General features: G+C 44.7%; 2 protein-coding genes across 2 annotated transcripts in view; both read right to left on the bottom strand.

Annotated features, from left to right (window-relative positions):
- Positions 1-8,304, bottom strand: part of aass (aminoadipate-semialdehyde synthase) — a 22,486-nt gene extending 14,182 nt beyond the window's left edge. Inside the window, exons 1-10 of the mRNA XM_086028606.1 lie at positions 7,053-8,304; positions 5,903-6,126; positions 5,140-5,316; positions 4,719-4,803; positions 4,483-4,550; positions 3,251-3,397; positions 3,100-3,178; positions 1,168-1,295; positions 754-902; positions 553-675 (exon numbers count right to left, since the gene is read on the bottom strand). Coding sequence (XP_085884732.1) covers positions 553-675; positions 754-902; positions 1,168-1,295; positions 3,100-3,178; positions 3,251-3,397; positions 4,483-4,550; positions 4,719-4,803; positions 5,140-5,316; positions 5,903-6,121 — 1,175 coding nt within the window. The 5' untranslated portion in view covers positions 6,122-6,126; positions 7,053-8,304. The remainder of the gene's footprint in view (positions 1-552; positions 676-753; positions 903-1,167; positions 1,296-3,099; positions 3,179-3,250; positions 3,398-4,482; positions 4,551-4,718; positions 4,804-5,139; positions 5,317-5,902; positions 6,127-7,052) is intronic.
- Positions 8,305-10,433: 2,129 nt separating this feature from the next.
- LOC147149374 (fez family zinc finger protein 1-like) lies at positions 10,434-16,842 on the bottom strand. The gene is made up of 4 exons (XM_086028386.1): positions 15,884-16,842; positions 14,425-14,559; positions 13,664-13,796; positions 10,434-12,434 (listed from the first exon to the last, which is right to left on the bottom strand). The coding sequence occupies exons 1-4, from the start codon at positions 16,727-16,729 to the stop codon at positions 12,169-12,171; spliced, it is 1,380 nt and encodes a 459-aa protein (XP_085884512.1). The 5' UTR covers positions 16,730-16,842; the 3' UTR covers positions 10,434-12,168.
- Between the last annotated feature and the right edge of the window lie 448 nt (positions 16,843-17,290).

The following is a 17,290-nucleotide window of genomic DNA, read 5'->3' as shown; positions in this document are numbered from 1 at the left end:
TGAAAACTTCTTTGTTTTACACGTTCAGTTTTCGAGTAAACTTCAGCTGGGAGTGGCAATAACTCAGTGTGTGGCATTGGAAAGTTGTACCTCATCCTTGGCGGAAGTAAAAATGGGTGTCCCACAAGGGTCTATGTTGGGCCCCATTTTATTCTCAATCTATCTAAATAATTTAGGTACAGACTTCGTCCCTACGCATATGATGCTATTTTGTATACCTCCGCCACATCAGTGAGGGACGCCATTTAAATCTACTTTTGCTCAAGTGCAAGGTTCCTATTAAAAGCAAATTCATGACTTTTACCCGTTCACGCTCTCCAGTGGCGGTCACAATGTCTTCCCTGCTATAGTGTAGAATGTGTAAATTGTAGCGTCGTTGTTTGTATGAAGCTTTGTTTTGTCTCATGTCTGTTGAGTAATTCATTATCTGCCGCCTTTCTTGGCCAGTGAGAAGCGTTCTTGTAACTCAATAAGAAATGAATTCAAATAAAACAGCTTGAAACCTGCAGAATTGTCAAGTGTCGGCCAAATAAAATGAGTGCGTCCCACTACCTGTCGTGGTCTATGTGCTGGTCGGCGTCGTACATGCAGAAGGGTTTGTCGATGGTGGTGCACTCGTTCATGAACTGGATGGAGCCGCCCGCGTCGGCCGAGATGTCGCAGATGGCCAGCAGCCTGCCGCAAAAGGCGTAGCGCGCTCCTCACGTACCGGACCACAAGCGATCGTGTCAAAAGCGATGGCGTCGTTGTTACTTGTGCGGCAGTTCCGGCATGCCCTCGCTGGGGGCGCCGTTGCTCTTGGGCGGTCTGAGCAGTTGCTGAGCATCCAGTCGGCGCAGGAGTCTCGGGGTCTGAGGGTCCCAGTAGATGCCGTTAATCAGGCAGTTGGTGTACGGCGCCACCTGTGGACACAAGCGATACGACGTCTTCACCTTGACAACAACGGCATTTCAGTGACACCTATTTTTTTTTACTTGCATTTTACAGTTATAGCTTACATTAATGGTTATGACATTATCTTGGTATTGTTTATCATATAAAAACATGACATTTGAATAGGGGTCTGTGGACTTTTTAGATCAATTTCGTGTCTGTGTGTGTGTGTGTGTGGGGGGGGGGGGGTGTGTGGGTGTGTGTGTGTGTGTGTGTGTGTGCATGCGTACTGACGCTGGTTCTGAAGTGTGAGGTGTAGCGTTCTGGGTGGTTCTCGTACTCCATGGGGTCATAGATGCCGTCGCTCTTCCTCATCAGGTGGTGGTGACGACTCAGCACGGTGGCGTACACTTTAGTCATATCTAAACAACAACAACAACAACATTAACTGTTAGCCATGTACTAAAGACTAAAGCTCTTTGGTCAAATCCAACATCGCCTATTTCCCGCCTGCATATTGAATGGGCCCACGTGGTCCCAGTCGGTCCGAGTCAGCCAAACGACATATAGAGAACGGACATATAACCTGTACCACGTCACACGCGGGTGCCACACTCCTGACATGCGGCCGTGTAAGGGAAAATACAAAATCAAACAGTGTTGTCAGACATTCTCAACAACATTGGTAACCGACTTTGAGCCAAAATAACCACGACCATCCATGCATTTGTGTTGTTTGTGTAATGTCAACATGCAAGAGGGCATCGCTCTTGTGGCGTACTTTGCATTAGGGCTAGGAAAACAAGTCGACCACAAAAACTGGTTGACGGAAAATTTTTCGCCCCGAGGCATCATCGTATGCCATCCACACAGACATTTCCAGGCCACAGAAGTCCACTGTATTCAACGTAAACCAATCATGACCTCTCTTGGTGGAAAGTTGACAATGCAGGCAGTGACACTTTCCATGTTAGGGGCACGTCTCGTCGGGTGTTGCCACAGTGTTTACATGTTTGGCATAGTTTTCCAATTACTCCATTATTCAATGGAGGAGTCATTGGGAGAAGTGATTCTAAAATTAAAATAGGCTAATAATCAGGGGTGCACCTAATTTTTTTCATGCGGTAGTCGCATGAGTACCAGGCGATTGTCTTTGGGCCTCACTAGTGGTCCAACGGATCACATAAGTCACAGTCAAGGATTTTGAGTCACGGATTGGATCGTTTTTTGTATGAGCCAAAAAAAAAAAAAAAAGCTAAATAGAACTTTGTCTTCATTTATTTTATTTATTTTTGCCCATTAAAAAAAAAAAAAAAAAAAAAAAAAATCAACTTCTTATGTCTAACATGGCCGTTTAGAATTTAAGAACACAATTTAACCCAATTTTGTAAGTGGTTCAGTGTATACATTTCAAGGTATCCTGCCAGACATTTTGAGCTGAATGTTTTCTTACAATTATTAGGCAAACGTGTTGTTGTAAATTAAATGAAGAAAAACGTTTTTGTTTTTTTTTCGTAATGAAAAAGACTTGAAGTGCAATTTAAGGCACCTTTCTTAAATGCGCGTCGTGGCGCAAATGACGGTACGCATTAATGATTTCTGTTGCGCATGCGTACCTGCGTACCAGTTATGTGCACCTCTGCTAATAATAATACATTGCCACACTAATGAACATGCTGATAAACTTAGACGCACAGGTGTACATGCTAGATAATGTTAGGTGCGAAAGGCAAACATTAAAACCAGAAAGTGTGTAGTCTAACTAGCCGTTTGCCGCCAAAGTAACGTTGTTAGCTTTATTGCTAAAACTTTGTCGCATGCTAGTTGCTCAAATACTTTGCTCATGTCTGACAACAGCAACACTGTTAGCCACATGCTAATTGCTGCAACACTTTGGTTAACTCTGACAACAATGCAGTTAACCAAATGATACTTGCTGAAATATGTACTTTGGTCATGTCTGAAAACACTGTTAGCTACATGCTAAGTTTTATTACCGTTTGATCACGGACAAAAACATTAGATTTAACAACATGCTAATTGATAATACACTTGCTAAAATACCGTGGTCATGTCTGACAACAACACTGTTAGACACATGCTAATTTCTAAACATCTTGTTTATGTCTGACAACGACAACACTGTCAGCCAAATGCTACAGTTAGCCTCTAGGTTCTGGCTACCCCATTGATCACGTAGGAATACTAGAAAATGTAATTTCACACCTCCAGTTTCACACACATCCTTCAGCTCGTGAGGCTCAACGTACTCCACGGGAAGCTCGTTGATGATGTCCTGTGCGCCCTGCAGGAGATAAATGGTGATGATGTGACGTTACAGCCTGAACAGGAGCTGGATTATTTTACCACGAACTACCTTGGAGACGTTGCCGGTTCCGGTGAAGCAGAAGGTGACGGGACCGACGGATTTGGGCATGAGGCCCATGGAGATCTCGTAGCCGCAATCTCGCACGGCCTGGATCGCCTGCGAGACGTTGCGGTAGTTGTGCGCCATGCCGATGTGCTGTCCAGACAAAGTAACGCACACAGCTAGCCGTTCGCATTTATTTTTTAGCACAACGTGCACGTTTGCAACGTGAGTTAGCATTTGGCATCGGGCGCCTTTAACTGCACAAGCATGCAGGATTTGGAATGATACTAATGATGCTAATCTCAGTGATCCATTAGCATTTAGTGGTTGGCATCACAGTATGTGTTTGTGATAGGAGTTGACATTTAGCATTGGGCTAGCCTATAAATGCTTTCTTTCACTGTGCGTTTGGGATTAGTCACAATGATGCAATGGTTCTCAGAGAATATTTTGTAATTAGCATTTGGCATCACGGCATGTGTTTGTAATAGGAGTTGACATTTTGCGTCAGGCTGCCCAAGACAAACTTTTCAAGTCACGTTTGGAATAAGTGACCACAATGCTATTGCGCTCGGAGAACAGTTATCCATTAGCATTTAGCAGTTAGCATCACAGTGCGCAATTGTGACAAGAGTTAGCATTTGGAATCAGGGTCCTTCTGAAGCACAATCACGGGTGTTTGGGAGGATACTAAGGATGCGACTCTCGGGAAACAGTTATCTATTAGCATTCAGTGGTTAATATTCAGGTATGCATTTGCGATGGGATTTTTTTAGCATTAGCTTTTTTCATATGCCTGCCATAGACACACTTTTATGGTGCGTTTGAGATGAGTGACTACAACAATATTACGCTCAGAGAATAGTTAACCATTAGCATTTAGCATCACACCGTTTGTCTGCGACAGTAGTTAGCATTTGGCATCGGGCTCCTTTATAAACACAATCACGCTGTGTTTGGGATGAGTGACTATAATATGAATAATGCTAATCTCGGAAAACAGTTACTTGTTAGCATTTAGCATCACATGTGTTCTCAATCAGAGTTCGCGTTTAGCATCAGGCTGCCATAGAAAAACTTTAATGGTGCGTTTGTGACAAGTAACCATGATGCTTGCAATTTTGCTCTGAGAACGGTTACCCATTAGCATTTAGCCGTTAGCAACACAACGTGTGCTAGCGATGGGAATTCAGCATCACGTCGTCATATAAACGCATAATTCGGGAATAAGACTTTACCATGAAGGGGGTGTGGTGGCCCAGCGCCAGGAAGCGAAGACCCAAACCGTGTAAAATATTGATCATGCCTGAAGAAAAATAACAAATTATTTCCACATAAACACGCTGGCAAAGCTAATGAAAATGCTAATCATTGGAACGTTGGCAACCCTTCCAAACATCCAATCAGGTTTCTGTGATGTCACCCTCAATAAAGGTGAGGGGCCGTATCCAAATGCCGTGGTGCACGTTTTTACCTGCCACGCCGGCCCACTGACCAAACGCCACGATGCGATAGCCGTTAGCGTCCACCATCTTCTCGTAGTCGATCAGACGAACCTCCTGAAAACACAAATAAGAGCAATCGTTAGCCACCGCGTCGGAATTGATATAAACTAGTGTTTTTAAATCTCTGTTGCCATGGAGACTGCACACGTGAAAGATTGTGATCATGGACTCAAGGTAAACTAATGCACAAATGTGTGAAAGAATGGATGATGCCTGTGTGCAAGCTGATGAATGAATGAATGAATGAACGAACGAACGAACAATTGTGTCAATGAATGGTTGGATACCACAATGTATGGAGTTGTGAACAAATGAAAGAGAATGACATGAATGAATCCATGAATGAGCAAACAAATGGATTCCTCTCTGTGATGTCACCTCCTGTCTCACCTTCTTGAGCAGGTCTTCCAGCAGCCCCATGTTGGCCTCCTGCGCCTTGATGGTGTGTGAGAAGAAGGCGTAGGTCTTCTTGGGGATCACCTTCTCCTCAGGTGGCCGCTTCACGCCGAGGATGAGCGATGCCTCCGAGATGTCCTCCTGGATGATGGCGCCCGCTTTGGCGTAGAACTGAAAGGGTGAGGGTTAGCGAGGGCGGCCACGATTGCCACCATTGACATGAATGCAAATGCCATTAATCCATTCGAAGCACCCCCCACCCCCAAAAAATGTTGTGTTTGTGTTTTTATTGTAATATGAAATAATTATGATAATAGCCTCTGAGAATGATTATATTATCTGTGCACATGAGCTGCTCCACCGTTTGTGTTAAAATATTCATTGCCTCTAAAACCACAACTACCGATGCTAACCATTAGCATGTCAATGGCATTTTCCATTATATGTTAGCATTAACCTGGCAGGCCGTATTTGTGGCAACGTTGTTTTGATTGTTTTTAATACAAAAGATGTTTAATGTTTAGTTTTCGAGTAGAGCTGCAACAATTATTTTAATACATCCATTAATCTGTTGATTATTATGACAATTAATCAATGAATTGGATTTAAAAAAAAAAAAATCTGAGGATTTGGCAATTTTAACTAAACAAGGTTAAAAACGATTTATCGAATACCAAAATAATGACCAATTATTTTGATAATCGATTCGTTTTTAATTGTTGCACCTCTATTTTTGAGTAAACGCTCCCTGGCTGACCTTCTCATGGATGGCCCTACGGTTGGACGGCTGAACAAGGACTTTGATGCCATCGTGCGTGAGTTCGCGGACGTGGCGAGGCGCAAGGGGTGCCCGTCTCTCCCACGGGTTGATGTCCTCCCGTCGGATGGCCATGACGGCCCGGTGGTGCGCGTAACGTCGCTGCCCTAGCGGGCAGCTCGGACGCCTCCGGCCCTCGCGACTCAGGAGGCGAAACATGGCTTCTGCTCAGGAAAGAAAAGAGAGAGAAAAAAAAAAGCTGATTTTTGTCTTAGCTTTTCTTCTTCTATGTCAATGACTACCTACACCCACCGAACAAAAAGCAAATCTGTTCATTACATCTGACACAGTACACAGAGGGCTGCCAGAAGAGGGAAAGGAAAGTAAAAGTAGGCAGCCAAATGCTTTCGTAAAAGTATTTGTGCAGAAGAAATGCTCGTTCAGGCCACATTTTAAAGCACATGTGGCAGTGAGCAACTAAATTTCGCCTTTGTTGCTGTTTGCTGTCACTTATGTTCAGTGCAGGAATACTACTACTTCATTCCCCCACCAAACCAAAATAGTATTTAACCTTGCATTTAAATTAACTTTAATTGTTTTTTTCTGGTTGGAAAATAGTAATTGATCGATTATTCAGAAATGTAATAAAACCACATAGTGTAGATCTACAGTAGATATACGGAATCAAACGTTGAAATAATACAAATAAAGTTGAGTTTGGATGCTATTGACCAATCATTTAATTTGGTGCTACGACCCTGCATATAATTGTATACATTTATAACAGCTTGAACTGGTCCTCCTCTGCCATCAAAAGCTCTCCAAATGTTGAGGGTTTTTTTTTTAAATCAAAACGTATGACGTCACAGTAGGCCGTTCCAGACCTCGTGTTTTCATAACTCTACTGCACAAGAAGCCCTCATGAAGTTACCCCCCCCCCAAAAAAAAATAGTAATAATAATAATAACACGCGTCCCGTTAGTGGCTATGTCATATTTACGACAAGCCGGAAGCTGCGTCTCAACCTGTTGCACGCACTGATTACATCGCTGAGCGCAGCTCGCGTCCGTCAAGATATTACTGGGAAGTGAAATTAAAACATGATTGAAAGTGAGTGGAGTGGAGTGGAGTAACGTGTTGCTTGCTTTACCTCTCCTCGACGGCGTGGACGCTGCGAGTCGCACCGGTGGGTTTCCGGAAACTCTCCCGGATAACAACCCACGCTAAACTAACTTAGTCCCCAAACTAACTTGCTCACAAGCTCGTCGGAAGCCCACCGGGTCGCAAGCGGACCGAAACCAGCGGCTCGTATTCGGGACCCCGTGGGGGAAAGGCAACGGAGGTCCGTGGAGCTTTGTAGTTTGACCAGTGTCATTCAGAGGTTAGATCAGGAGTAGGGGGAGGGTCATCACCAGCACGCGAAGCCATCCTCTTCCGGTTACGATCTTTTTAATCTGTGCCATTGAATCCCTATTTCTGATGAACTACTTTTATTAGCACCACGTGAACACCTTAGCACTTAATGTACAGCTCATCGAAGTTGTGTTCAGGATGTATGTGAAAGATTCTGGACTTTCTCCGCGAACTAATGCATTTCTTTATTTTGAAGGGAAGGCAGAAACGAACCTATTCCGGGTACGGAATGCCGGGAAAATATCTGCGTGAGAATTTGGGAATCTTCCTAAAACATAATGTCCGTGACCTTCTGTGCGGCGTGGGACCACAAACACGAACATTGCTAATAATCATTAAGCAAGTGTTTACGTTTATTTTGTTGTTGTTTTGGTGTGTACAACGACTTTTGACTTTCACAAAATGACTGGCGCTTCAATGTGGCGTTCAAGTCGCCTCTAAACGTCCACGTTGAGGATATCCTGGTGTGTGGAGAACGATGCAGTTTTACCATTCGATCGAGCAATTTTAAACTGTGATTATAACCACATATCCAACAACCACAGTAACGTGGTGAATGTTTAGTTGCGTGAGGTTAACCACCATCCCAAACGTGGAAAATAGCGTAGTTTCTAGTAGGCCTGACATTTCATGGGTACGAGGAATTCCAGCGTGGCTCCTCTACGACACTTGGAGGCGTCGCTTTCTGATGACCCAATACAAACGTTTACGTTAAATCACGGTCGTGCGTTTGTCTACAAACGTTTACGTTAAATCACGGTCGTGCGTTTGTCTAAACTCTGCCCGCGACATGCACACCACGAAATAGCAAAATCACACGACGTTAAAACATACTACGACGGGAACACAACAGCACAATGCCAACGCTAGCGCACGAATGAACGAAATTGTGCCCCGGTTTTAGAGTTCTTGACCACAAAGACACGAAGAGAAGAGCACGTAATCTGCGTGCTGTCGTTAGGCCGGCTAACGACGTGCCTACTGACGGCCTTATTACGAGCTCAACCCAAGACAAGAGACCGCCCACTCATTTCAACTACAACAGCGCATCAGGACCGACTGCCAAACTCAAAAATAAATAAAAGTGAAAACATTAAAGTTTTAATCGAAAAAAAAATATTAAAATATATATATATATATTTATATATATGTGTGTGTGTGCGTGTATATGTATATATGGAAATAACAAAAATATATGATACAAAATAAAAGTAAAAATAAATCCCCTCAATTATTATTTAGAAATAAAAATAAATGGCAAAATAAATGTGGAAACAAATATATATATATACAGCTAAATATCAATTTATCTATATTTTATTTTATTTATTTCAATTATATTTTTTTATATTTGGTTTTATATTCACTTGCATTTATTTTTTATTTTGGCAGTTTGGGTCCTCCATAAAAATCAACCGTCAGAAATTTGCAAAGCCACACAAAGCTAAAACATCCAACGCCGGGCACACAACAGCGCGACTCTAACGAACGGCCAAGTATTGATATTCAAGAGGGGTCTGCTAATCGGGTCCTCGTGGAAGATGAACTTTTCACTTGAGGACAAAAACTATTGCAAAGTTTACAGTTCAGAATTATAAAGGTGATTCAAATGAATTGACCTCAACTACAATTCGACTACTATAGACCTAGCATAAGGAGAGTGCAAGAGTGGCGTCGAAAAAAAGTGAAAGATGAGTCCTGAGACAAAGTGACCCAGTAAGTAACAGGATTAATCATGGGGAATAACAACAATGACAAATCTTTAATTAAACAATTCAAACAAAACAGAATCAAAACAGTTGCTGGGGAAAAGGAGGGAGGGACTCTTCCCACCAGTGGATTCAAATACCAAGAACTAAAAGGTTCCGTGAACTTGAGGTGGGAACGCAGCTTCGGAACAGCAAGTCTAGTATGTGTTCTTTTATGTCATCGCGCTTTTTGTCCACAAGGGGCAGTAGTGTCAGACGACAGCCACGAATGACGTCATCCATGCCGAGAGCGTCCCTCCGCCAAGCAAGTCCCCCATTTTGTCTTTGAGTGCATTTGCACTGCTGGAACTTGACCCCGGGACTTCTGAGGGGCCAAAGAAGACCTTACGAGGCCGAGCGGACTTTTGAGACATCCGGGATCCTTTGTGACCCAGTCAGCAGCTGGAACTGTTTAAGCAAGAAAAGAACTAAAAACCAGGAACTAGAAGTTCATGGATCTCGAGGCATCAGGTAATCGGGTTGCTGATTCGATTTGAAAAGATCTTAACCCAGTGCTGATTGTCATTTGTGTCTTTTTGCGCGTTTTCGCCAGAGGGACTTTCCCCTGGAGGATCGGGGGTCACTTATTGGGGCCAAGAGAAGACCTTGCTCAAGCGGGGAGCACTTTAAGAGGGCCAGGAACCTTTGGGGAGGGCTCTGTGAGTTCACCTTATCGGAACACTTTGAGTTCCAGGAACAACAAGCACCGACGTGCAAAAGTTCCTCAAACTCAAAAGCATCTTTCAATCAAGTCGCGCGCGGGGACCGTTTCCATCGACGACTGTCGTTCTCGGGTGATTCGTCGTGCTCAAACGAAGCCCCCGCTAGCGGGAGCTTTGTACTTTTCAGAGGTCCGCCAACATTTGGGGCAGACTTTGTAACTCTGATTGGAACCTTTCAGTTCCATGAAGGACAAGTACCAAAAACTAAAAGTTCCTGTAACTTTGGTCACCTTTCAATCAAGTCGATCAGGAAAGAGCTGGGACAAAGAACTTTGTGTTTGGCTCCAAACGAAGTTCGGGGCTGATTTTAGAGGACTAAATGAAGTTCTTACTACGGTGGCTGTAGTACTTTTGAGACATCCAGGAGCCTTTCTGGTGGGGTCAACACATTTGATTGGAAGCTTTTTTGGTGTTGGTTTCAGGAACTACAATTAAAACTTCCTGGAACTTTCAGTGCTGGTTGATCAAGACCGCCCGGAGAGCGCCAGAACCGACAACTATTGTGTGTTTGGGTCCAAATTTAGTTCTAAAAGAAGTACCTGCTCGGGGGGGGGTGCTACTTACCTCCAATAACCTTTGGGGTGGGGTCTGATTGGAACCTTTTCAGAATTAGAGAACAATATGCACGAACCAAACGTTTTCTGGGACTTTGGGTTGGAAATGCGCCTTAGAATTGCGACATCATGGATTCCAGCCACTGCGTGTTTTCATGTTATTTTTTTATTTTTTTGTCAGTCAATCAAGTCCAAAGGCGTCTCCTGACAAAAAAAGTTTGGATGCGAAGGTAATCGATACTGGTTGCTGTAAAAAAAAATAATAATAAAAAAGAACCCGGAAGTGGGCATGTTCAATGTGTGTGTCATTCATTCTTGACATTTTCAACATTTTCAATTGGCAGTTGGGAATTTAAAAAAAAAAAAAAAAAAAAAGGTGATTGCCGCCCTAACCCAGAAATGGAGTTTTCATGATTCAATTTGAGGCTAATGTCAAAAATACAAAAATTATAATAATTAATTGGTCCCATTGTGACCCAGAAGTTGGATAACGAGCATGAATGAAGATTCAACAATTAATTGATTAATCGACAGCGATTTGATTAACTTAAAATAGTTAAAATTCAGGAAAAAATTCTGAAAACAGACTGATTATGTTTGTTTGTTTTTTTTGTCAAAATATGACATTTGCAAACATCCGCGTTTACTTTGAAAAGCCACGTGCTAATTGCTAAAACACATTGGTTTTGTCTGATAACAATCACAATGCTGTTAGCCACATGCTAATTGCTAATTCACATTGGTCACATTTGACAATATCAACACCATCAGCCACATTGCGGCTAGCCCGCTAGCTTTCAGCTAACCCGCAATTCAATCAATAATAATATAGTAGAGCCATAACAATTATTGACAACTAATCAATTTAATCAGCAACTATTTTGATCATCGGTTAATGGTTTCGAGACCTTGTTTAACTTCAAATTGTCCATCGCCTCTGATTTTCAGCCGCTCAACTGTACACATTCTCCGATTTTCGTCAGATTCCTCATTGTTGTGTTTTTTTGTTGTTTTTTTTCAAAATAAGACATTTGCAAACATCTGCTTTTACTTTGGAACAATGATCAACACATTTTTTGGGATCAATTTTCCACATTTCCCACGGACGTTACGCACCAAACCAAGAAGTGAATCAAAATCAATTCATGCTCGTGCACTTTCTGCATGTGTCAATTTCAAATCATGTCCTCATGTTTTGGAATAAAGGGATAAAATCATTATTTTTTTTTAAATCAGATTGGTGTATGAATTGAGAGGAAAAAAAAAAAACAACAACCACACAACCTACCCCTAACTCTAACCCATACATGAGGACGCAGAGTAAACCCCATTTCCATTTTTCTTCGGTTCATTTTGGCTGTAATTCCACTGTTGGCCACTAGATGCTGGCACACGATTGTGTTTCACAGTGTGTACATTTGAAAGAAGAAAACGGGAAGCATTTCCAGACCAGCCTCATTTTTGCTAAGAAGGAGGTGGTCTCAATCTTCTTCCATCCTGCTTTTTACGCCTACAGAAAGCCACACCTGCAGCTCCATTTCACCCTGGTACACCTTTGGGCCAGCAGGATCTTCCACGGATTTTGTTCATTTGCAAAAAGTGCCTTTTGTTGATTGGAACCGCAGAGGGATCGGGTACGCTGCTTGTACAATATTTTGGTGCTCTTGCCCTCTCTCAGTATTTGTTCGACTTCCTGGGCGGTGTGTGGGAGCTTAACCCCCCCCCCGCAATTGAGGTTAGATGACGGTAGCAAAATAAATAAGGAGTGACTTGTTGTTGTTTGGACTGGGGACCGGCGTTGGAAAGCGCCAGCGCGCGGCTCCGGGACGTCACGGCAGCTGCGCGGCGCCGGGTGCGGGCGCGGCGGCCCGCTGGGCGGCCACGGCGGCGTGGTCGTGCAGCTTGCGCACGTGCTTCTTGAGGTCGAAGTTGCGGCAGAATCCTTTTCCGCAGGTGGGGCAGGTGAAGGGCTTCTTGTCGTTGTGCGTGTGCATGTGGAAGGTGAGGTTGTAGACTTGGTGGAAGGCTTTGCTGCAGATGGAACACTTGAACTGCTTCTCGCCGCTGTGCGTCAGCTTGTGGTTCTTGTAGTTGCCTGCGGGGGGCGCCACAAACGCAACACACACACACGTCAGTCGCTCGGCAGCTCGTCCCGATCGCTCGATTAGGAGTCATCGTTCCAATGTTGCCCATATTAAAGATGTCGTTTTTTGGTGTGTTTTTTTGTTTTTGTTTGTTTTGTTACACTGCACGTTGGTGTCAGCGAGATATAAAGATGAATTCATTCGCAACTTGAAACATTTGTATCGCAAATCATAAATCATCTTTTTCTATTGAGATGAAAGGGAACGCCTTTCATCCGTTTTAGCTCGGGCGACAACAAACGATTTCTTAAATAAACGATTCCTGTGTCAATCATTTTTTTCGATGAATCGTTGATTCAGATACAAACAAATATTTTTCCATTGCCATCCCTTTATTCACCAACAGGACACGATTTCTAATTTACAGTGCGGAGAGTGCACGAACATAAATTGATTCAGTTCCTAATTTGGTCCGTAAGATCGGTCAGAAAACGTGCAAAAATAACGCTGATCTCTTTGCTTTCAACGTAAAAGCAGATATTTGGAAATGTTTTATTTTGAAAACAAAAAACACAAACATAAAACTGCAAAAGCAAATTTTCATCAGAGATGAAGAGACGTCATTTATATTCATGACTGTAGGGGGAGACCCTGAGCCATCAATTCATATTCTGTATTTATGATTTTTTTTTTTTGTGAGCAATGTGTGAAGCATTCCATCGTGCACATTTCTAAACATGCATTTACTTGCAAAAGCTGTGATGCCAATACAAAAAAATACAAAACTACTGAGTGAAAATGATCAGTCACATTACAGGTTATGCCCACATGTTTAAAAACATTTATATGGTGCATATTACGCATATAAGGAATATAATATATTTTAGGATATTAATATGATATATTTTGGGATTTTGAAAATAAATGTATTTTAAAGTCATGGATGATTTCTTTTTTTTAAAGACAACAGTTTGAGTATTGTTGATTTTCCATCCACGGCTTTATTTCTTTTTTTGATCAGTATGCCAATATGTCAATAATCTTTGCTTGCTGGTCACAATGCGGCATTAAAGAAAGAATCATTTCTCATGAGAGAGTGACTAACTGACTCAATTATGTCATGTTGTTCCTTTTCCTGCATTTTGGACTGCGGTGTTGCTCCTGCAACATTTTGTCGTATAATGCAAACATCTGCAAGGATGCGCGGGCACGCGGCGGCATGCACCTGCAGCTCGCTCACCTTTCTGGTGGAAGCCTTTGCCGCAGAACTCGCACACGAAAGGTTTGTAGCCGGCGTGGATGCGCGTGTGCGTGTTGAGCGTCGAGCTGCGGTTGAAGGCTTTGCCGCACTGGCTGCACTTGTGAGGCTTTTCCTGCACGCGCGCGCACGCACACAAAAGAAAAAACAAAACATACAAGCACGTGTTTGCACATATTTTCGGATTCGCAGCACCGGCACGTCACAACATTTTCGGCAGGTTCTTCTTCCACACAAAAAGCATTTCAGATACAAAACACAACACTACTGCAGATCACGCTACGCGCGTCGTCATTTTGGTGTTACAAAATTGATTATCGAATAAAACACGCCTGAAAAATCGCATCGGGAATGGACCCCTTTTCCACTGGGGGGGGAAAAAAGATGAAATGAATGCAAGGTTCCAAAAAAAAAAAAATGCGACGTGATGAATTTTAATATGTGGTGACGTGCATTTTCTGTACGAATATGATGATGAATATGATGCGTTGCGCGCTCATATGTGTTTGGCACACATGACATGAAGTTCTGCTTGGAAGTCGTCACTCTGATATTAAGAAATGAAAAATCACGATACACGCCAGGGTGCATGAATGAAAAAGGCTTCAATCATAAATGAACACAGAAAAAGCAAACAGAATATTGCAGAAGATGAACGCGATGCAAATGTTAACGTCACCAGCGCTGCAATGATGGATGCGAACACGTGCGCGCGTGTGCGCGTGTGCGTCTGCGCGTGTTACCTGAGTGTGTATGATCTTGTGTCTGCAAAGGGTGCTGGCCTGCCTGAAGCCTTTCCCGCAGACTTTGCAGACAAACGGGCGCGCGCCCGTGTGCACGGGCATGTGGCGAGTCAGGTTGTAGTGCGCGTTGAACACCTGAAAGACACGCACGCGCACAGCCAGCTCGTTCATAATGAAATCTGACAACAATTGCGCGCGCACGGCGGTTGACCAGCACGTTTCCGGGCACTCCAGCTTTTCTTTTCAAGGTCTTTTGGAAGGCATTATTCATAACGATGATGAAGATGATGACGATGACGATGACGATGACGATGTCATGGCTTCCCCGAAGCACACTAACCGATTTTAAAATATTTCAAAATCAATGTCAAGTTATTTGCCACCCGAAAGACGCATTTTCCAAATGTCCAATTGGACGCGTTGAAGTGTTCCAAATTAGGCTGGAAATGATCCAAAAGTTCGGCAGCACAATTCCAAACGTTTTTAAAAATGTCAAATTCAATCTAAAAAAATGATTTTATTTATTAAAGTTTATTCTGACATGATGAAATAGATGATCGACATTTTTTAATGCTTTTAAAAAAGGTCTATTGAGGCATGAGTACAAACCGGGCTTGAAATTGAGACGGGAATCAATCGATCGTTAAAGGAAATTTGCAACCGTGTTAAATAATTTCAAAGTAATAATCATTGTAGGCACGTTCGAATTGTTTTACAGCACATTAAAAAAAAGATACTCAAGTATTCATCATGTCTGAATTTTGTTCTTTTATCGAATATTCAACACGTCTAAGAATGTCATTTCGGACCCGTTTAAACGGTTGACTTTCAATGTGTCCGAAAAAAACATGTTTGCCATATGTCAACATTTTCAAAACACGTCGAAGCGTTTCAACATTTCCTTTTCTTAAAAGTCATGTTCAACATCATTCTCATTACAGCACACGCGTATGAAGCGCGTCTAAAAGCAGAAAAAATAGAAACAACCTTAACACGTTTTTAACAATTACAAATTGAATTTACGCCAACCAATTTCCAAAAGAATGTCTAAGCGAAGTCTCATAAACGTTTGATCCTTTTAGGCCAATTACAGAAAAGAAAAAACATTTTCAAAAAGACGCTCAACGTGGCCTTTTCATTCAAATGAAGAACGCTTCCTGGATGTTTGTTTGACTTGTAAAACTGCGGAATACTATTCATGTCTAAAATAATAAAGTCGAATTTTGATATTGTTCTGTGCAGTTTTTAAAAAAAAAAAAGAAATACGTTGGAGTCGCGTTTGTGTATTTAGGCGAGGACTAAAATCGAACAATTGTTTTGAAATTCAATTCGTTGTCAGCATAAATTGAAGTTGCTAAATCAATATTTTCGGAATGGGAATGTTGTTCACGTCAAGTAGTTTTGTCGTACTTGAATTGTGCATAGACGAGGCCAAATGCTGAAACAATTACGGACGTACCTTTCCGCAGACTTCACAGGTGAACACTTTGGGTTTCCCTCCTGCGAGCCTCGCCGCCGCCGCCGCCGCCGCCGCCGCCGCGGCCGCCGCCGACGACGACGACGAGTTTTTCAGAATCTTCTCCCCAAAGTCGCGTTCCTTGATGAGGTTCTGCAGGTGGTTCTGCGCGGCCTGGTAGGGCAGCGGGCCCGGCTTGTGCCTGCCGGCCAGCAGGTACGACGCCATCGGGTGCAGGTTGAGGAGCCCCGTCGAACCGGCGTCGCCGCCCCCGCCAACGCCGCCGCCGCCGCCGCCGCCGCTGCCGCCGCAGTTGAGGTAGCACACGGTACCTCGCGACGGGAACGCCGACTGGGTCACCACGCGGGGCCGGAAGAGTTTGTAGTGACCGCCGTCCGGCTGATTCCGGACGGGATCATCCTGCCGGCCGGCGTAGTTGAGTCCGAACCCGAGCAGGTCCGCCGCCGCCGCCGCCGCCGCCGCCGCCGCCGCCGCCGCCGCCGGGGGGGCCTCCGCCGCTACCGCCACCGCGTCCTGGTGGAGGGCGAGCCGGTGCTGCTCCGCGTAGCCGAGCGGAACCAGCGGGATCATGCAGTGCAGCGACGACGGGCACATGTCGGGCAGCCCCGCCGGCGCTGGGCGGAACCAGCCGGGCAGCGGGACGGCCCTGGGTTCGGGCGTCCGGGCCATGATCCGCTCGATAGAGAAGGCCAAGGATTTGGCGTGCGACGACGACGACGACGACGACGACGACGACGACGACGACGAGGAGCAAGAAGAGGCCGGCGCCGTGGCCTGCCGGCCCCCGGCGGACGGGGGCGCGCCCGGCACGCCGCGGCGCGCGTCCATGGAGCGCCGAGGGGGAGCCGAGGTCGTCACTCAGCGGCTCGCCGGGAGGGTCACCATCGCCTGCCGCCCGCCCGGGGTTCCAGCCCCCCTTCTCACCCGAGCCTCCCTCAGTCACTGCCTCCCTACCTCCCTACCTCCCTCCCTCCCTCTCTCCCTCTCTCCCTCTCTCCCACCCTGCGCCCGCTTATTGGCGCTCGATGGTGGCGTGCGGAGAGCCGGGACCCCGCGCTCGCTACGATCGTTAGCGCGCGCCACCAGCCGAACCCGAGCCGACCGCCGCGGTTCTGCTTGCTGCCATTGACCACAAGCACGAGCAGGAGGAAGAGGAGGACCAGCGGCAGGAAGATGATGAAGAGCAAAAAGGGGAGGAGGAGGAGGAGGAGGAGGTGCGTCGCGCGGCGGGACGCGCACTCGAGTGAAGGACTTTGCTGCTCTCCAGAGCCCTTGTGCCTCCGCGTGACGTCATCGGGCCCCCAAATCGGGTCAAGTTTGGACGATGCGGCAAAGAACCCCGCGAGCACGTGACTCAAGTACGTATAGAACTCCATTTGTGTACCTGGC

The sequence above is a fragment of the Filicampus tigris genome, chromosome 4 (assembly GCF_054856515.1).
Source record: "Filicampus tigris isolate MCC_2025a chromosome 4, RoL_Ftig_1.0, whole genome shotgun sequence".
Taxonomy (NCBI): Eukaryota; Metazoa; Chordata; class Actinopteri; order Syngnathiformes; family Syngnathidae; genus Filicampus; species Filicampus tigris.
Note: the sequence above shows the minus strand (reverse complement) of the source record. Positions and strands in the feature narration are given on the sequence as shown.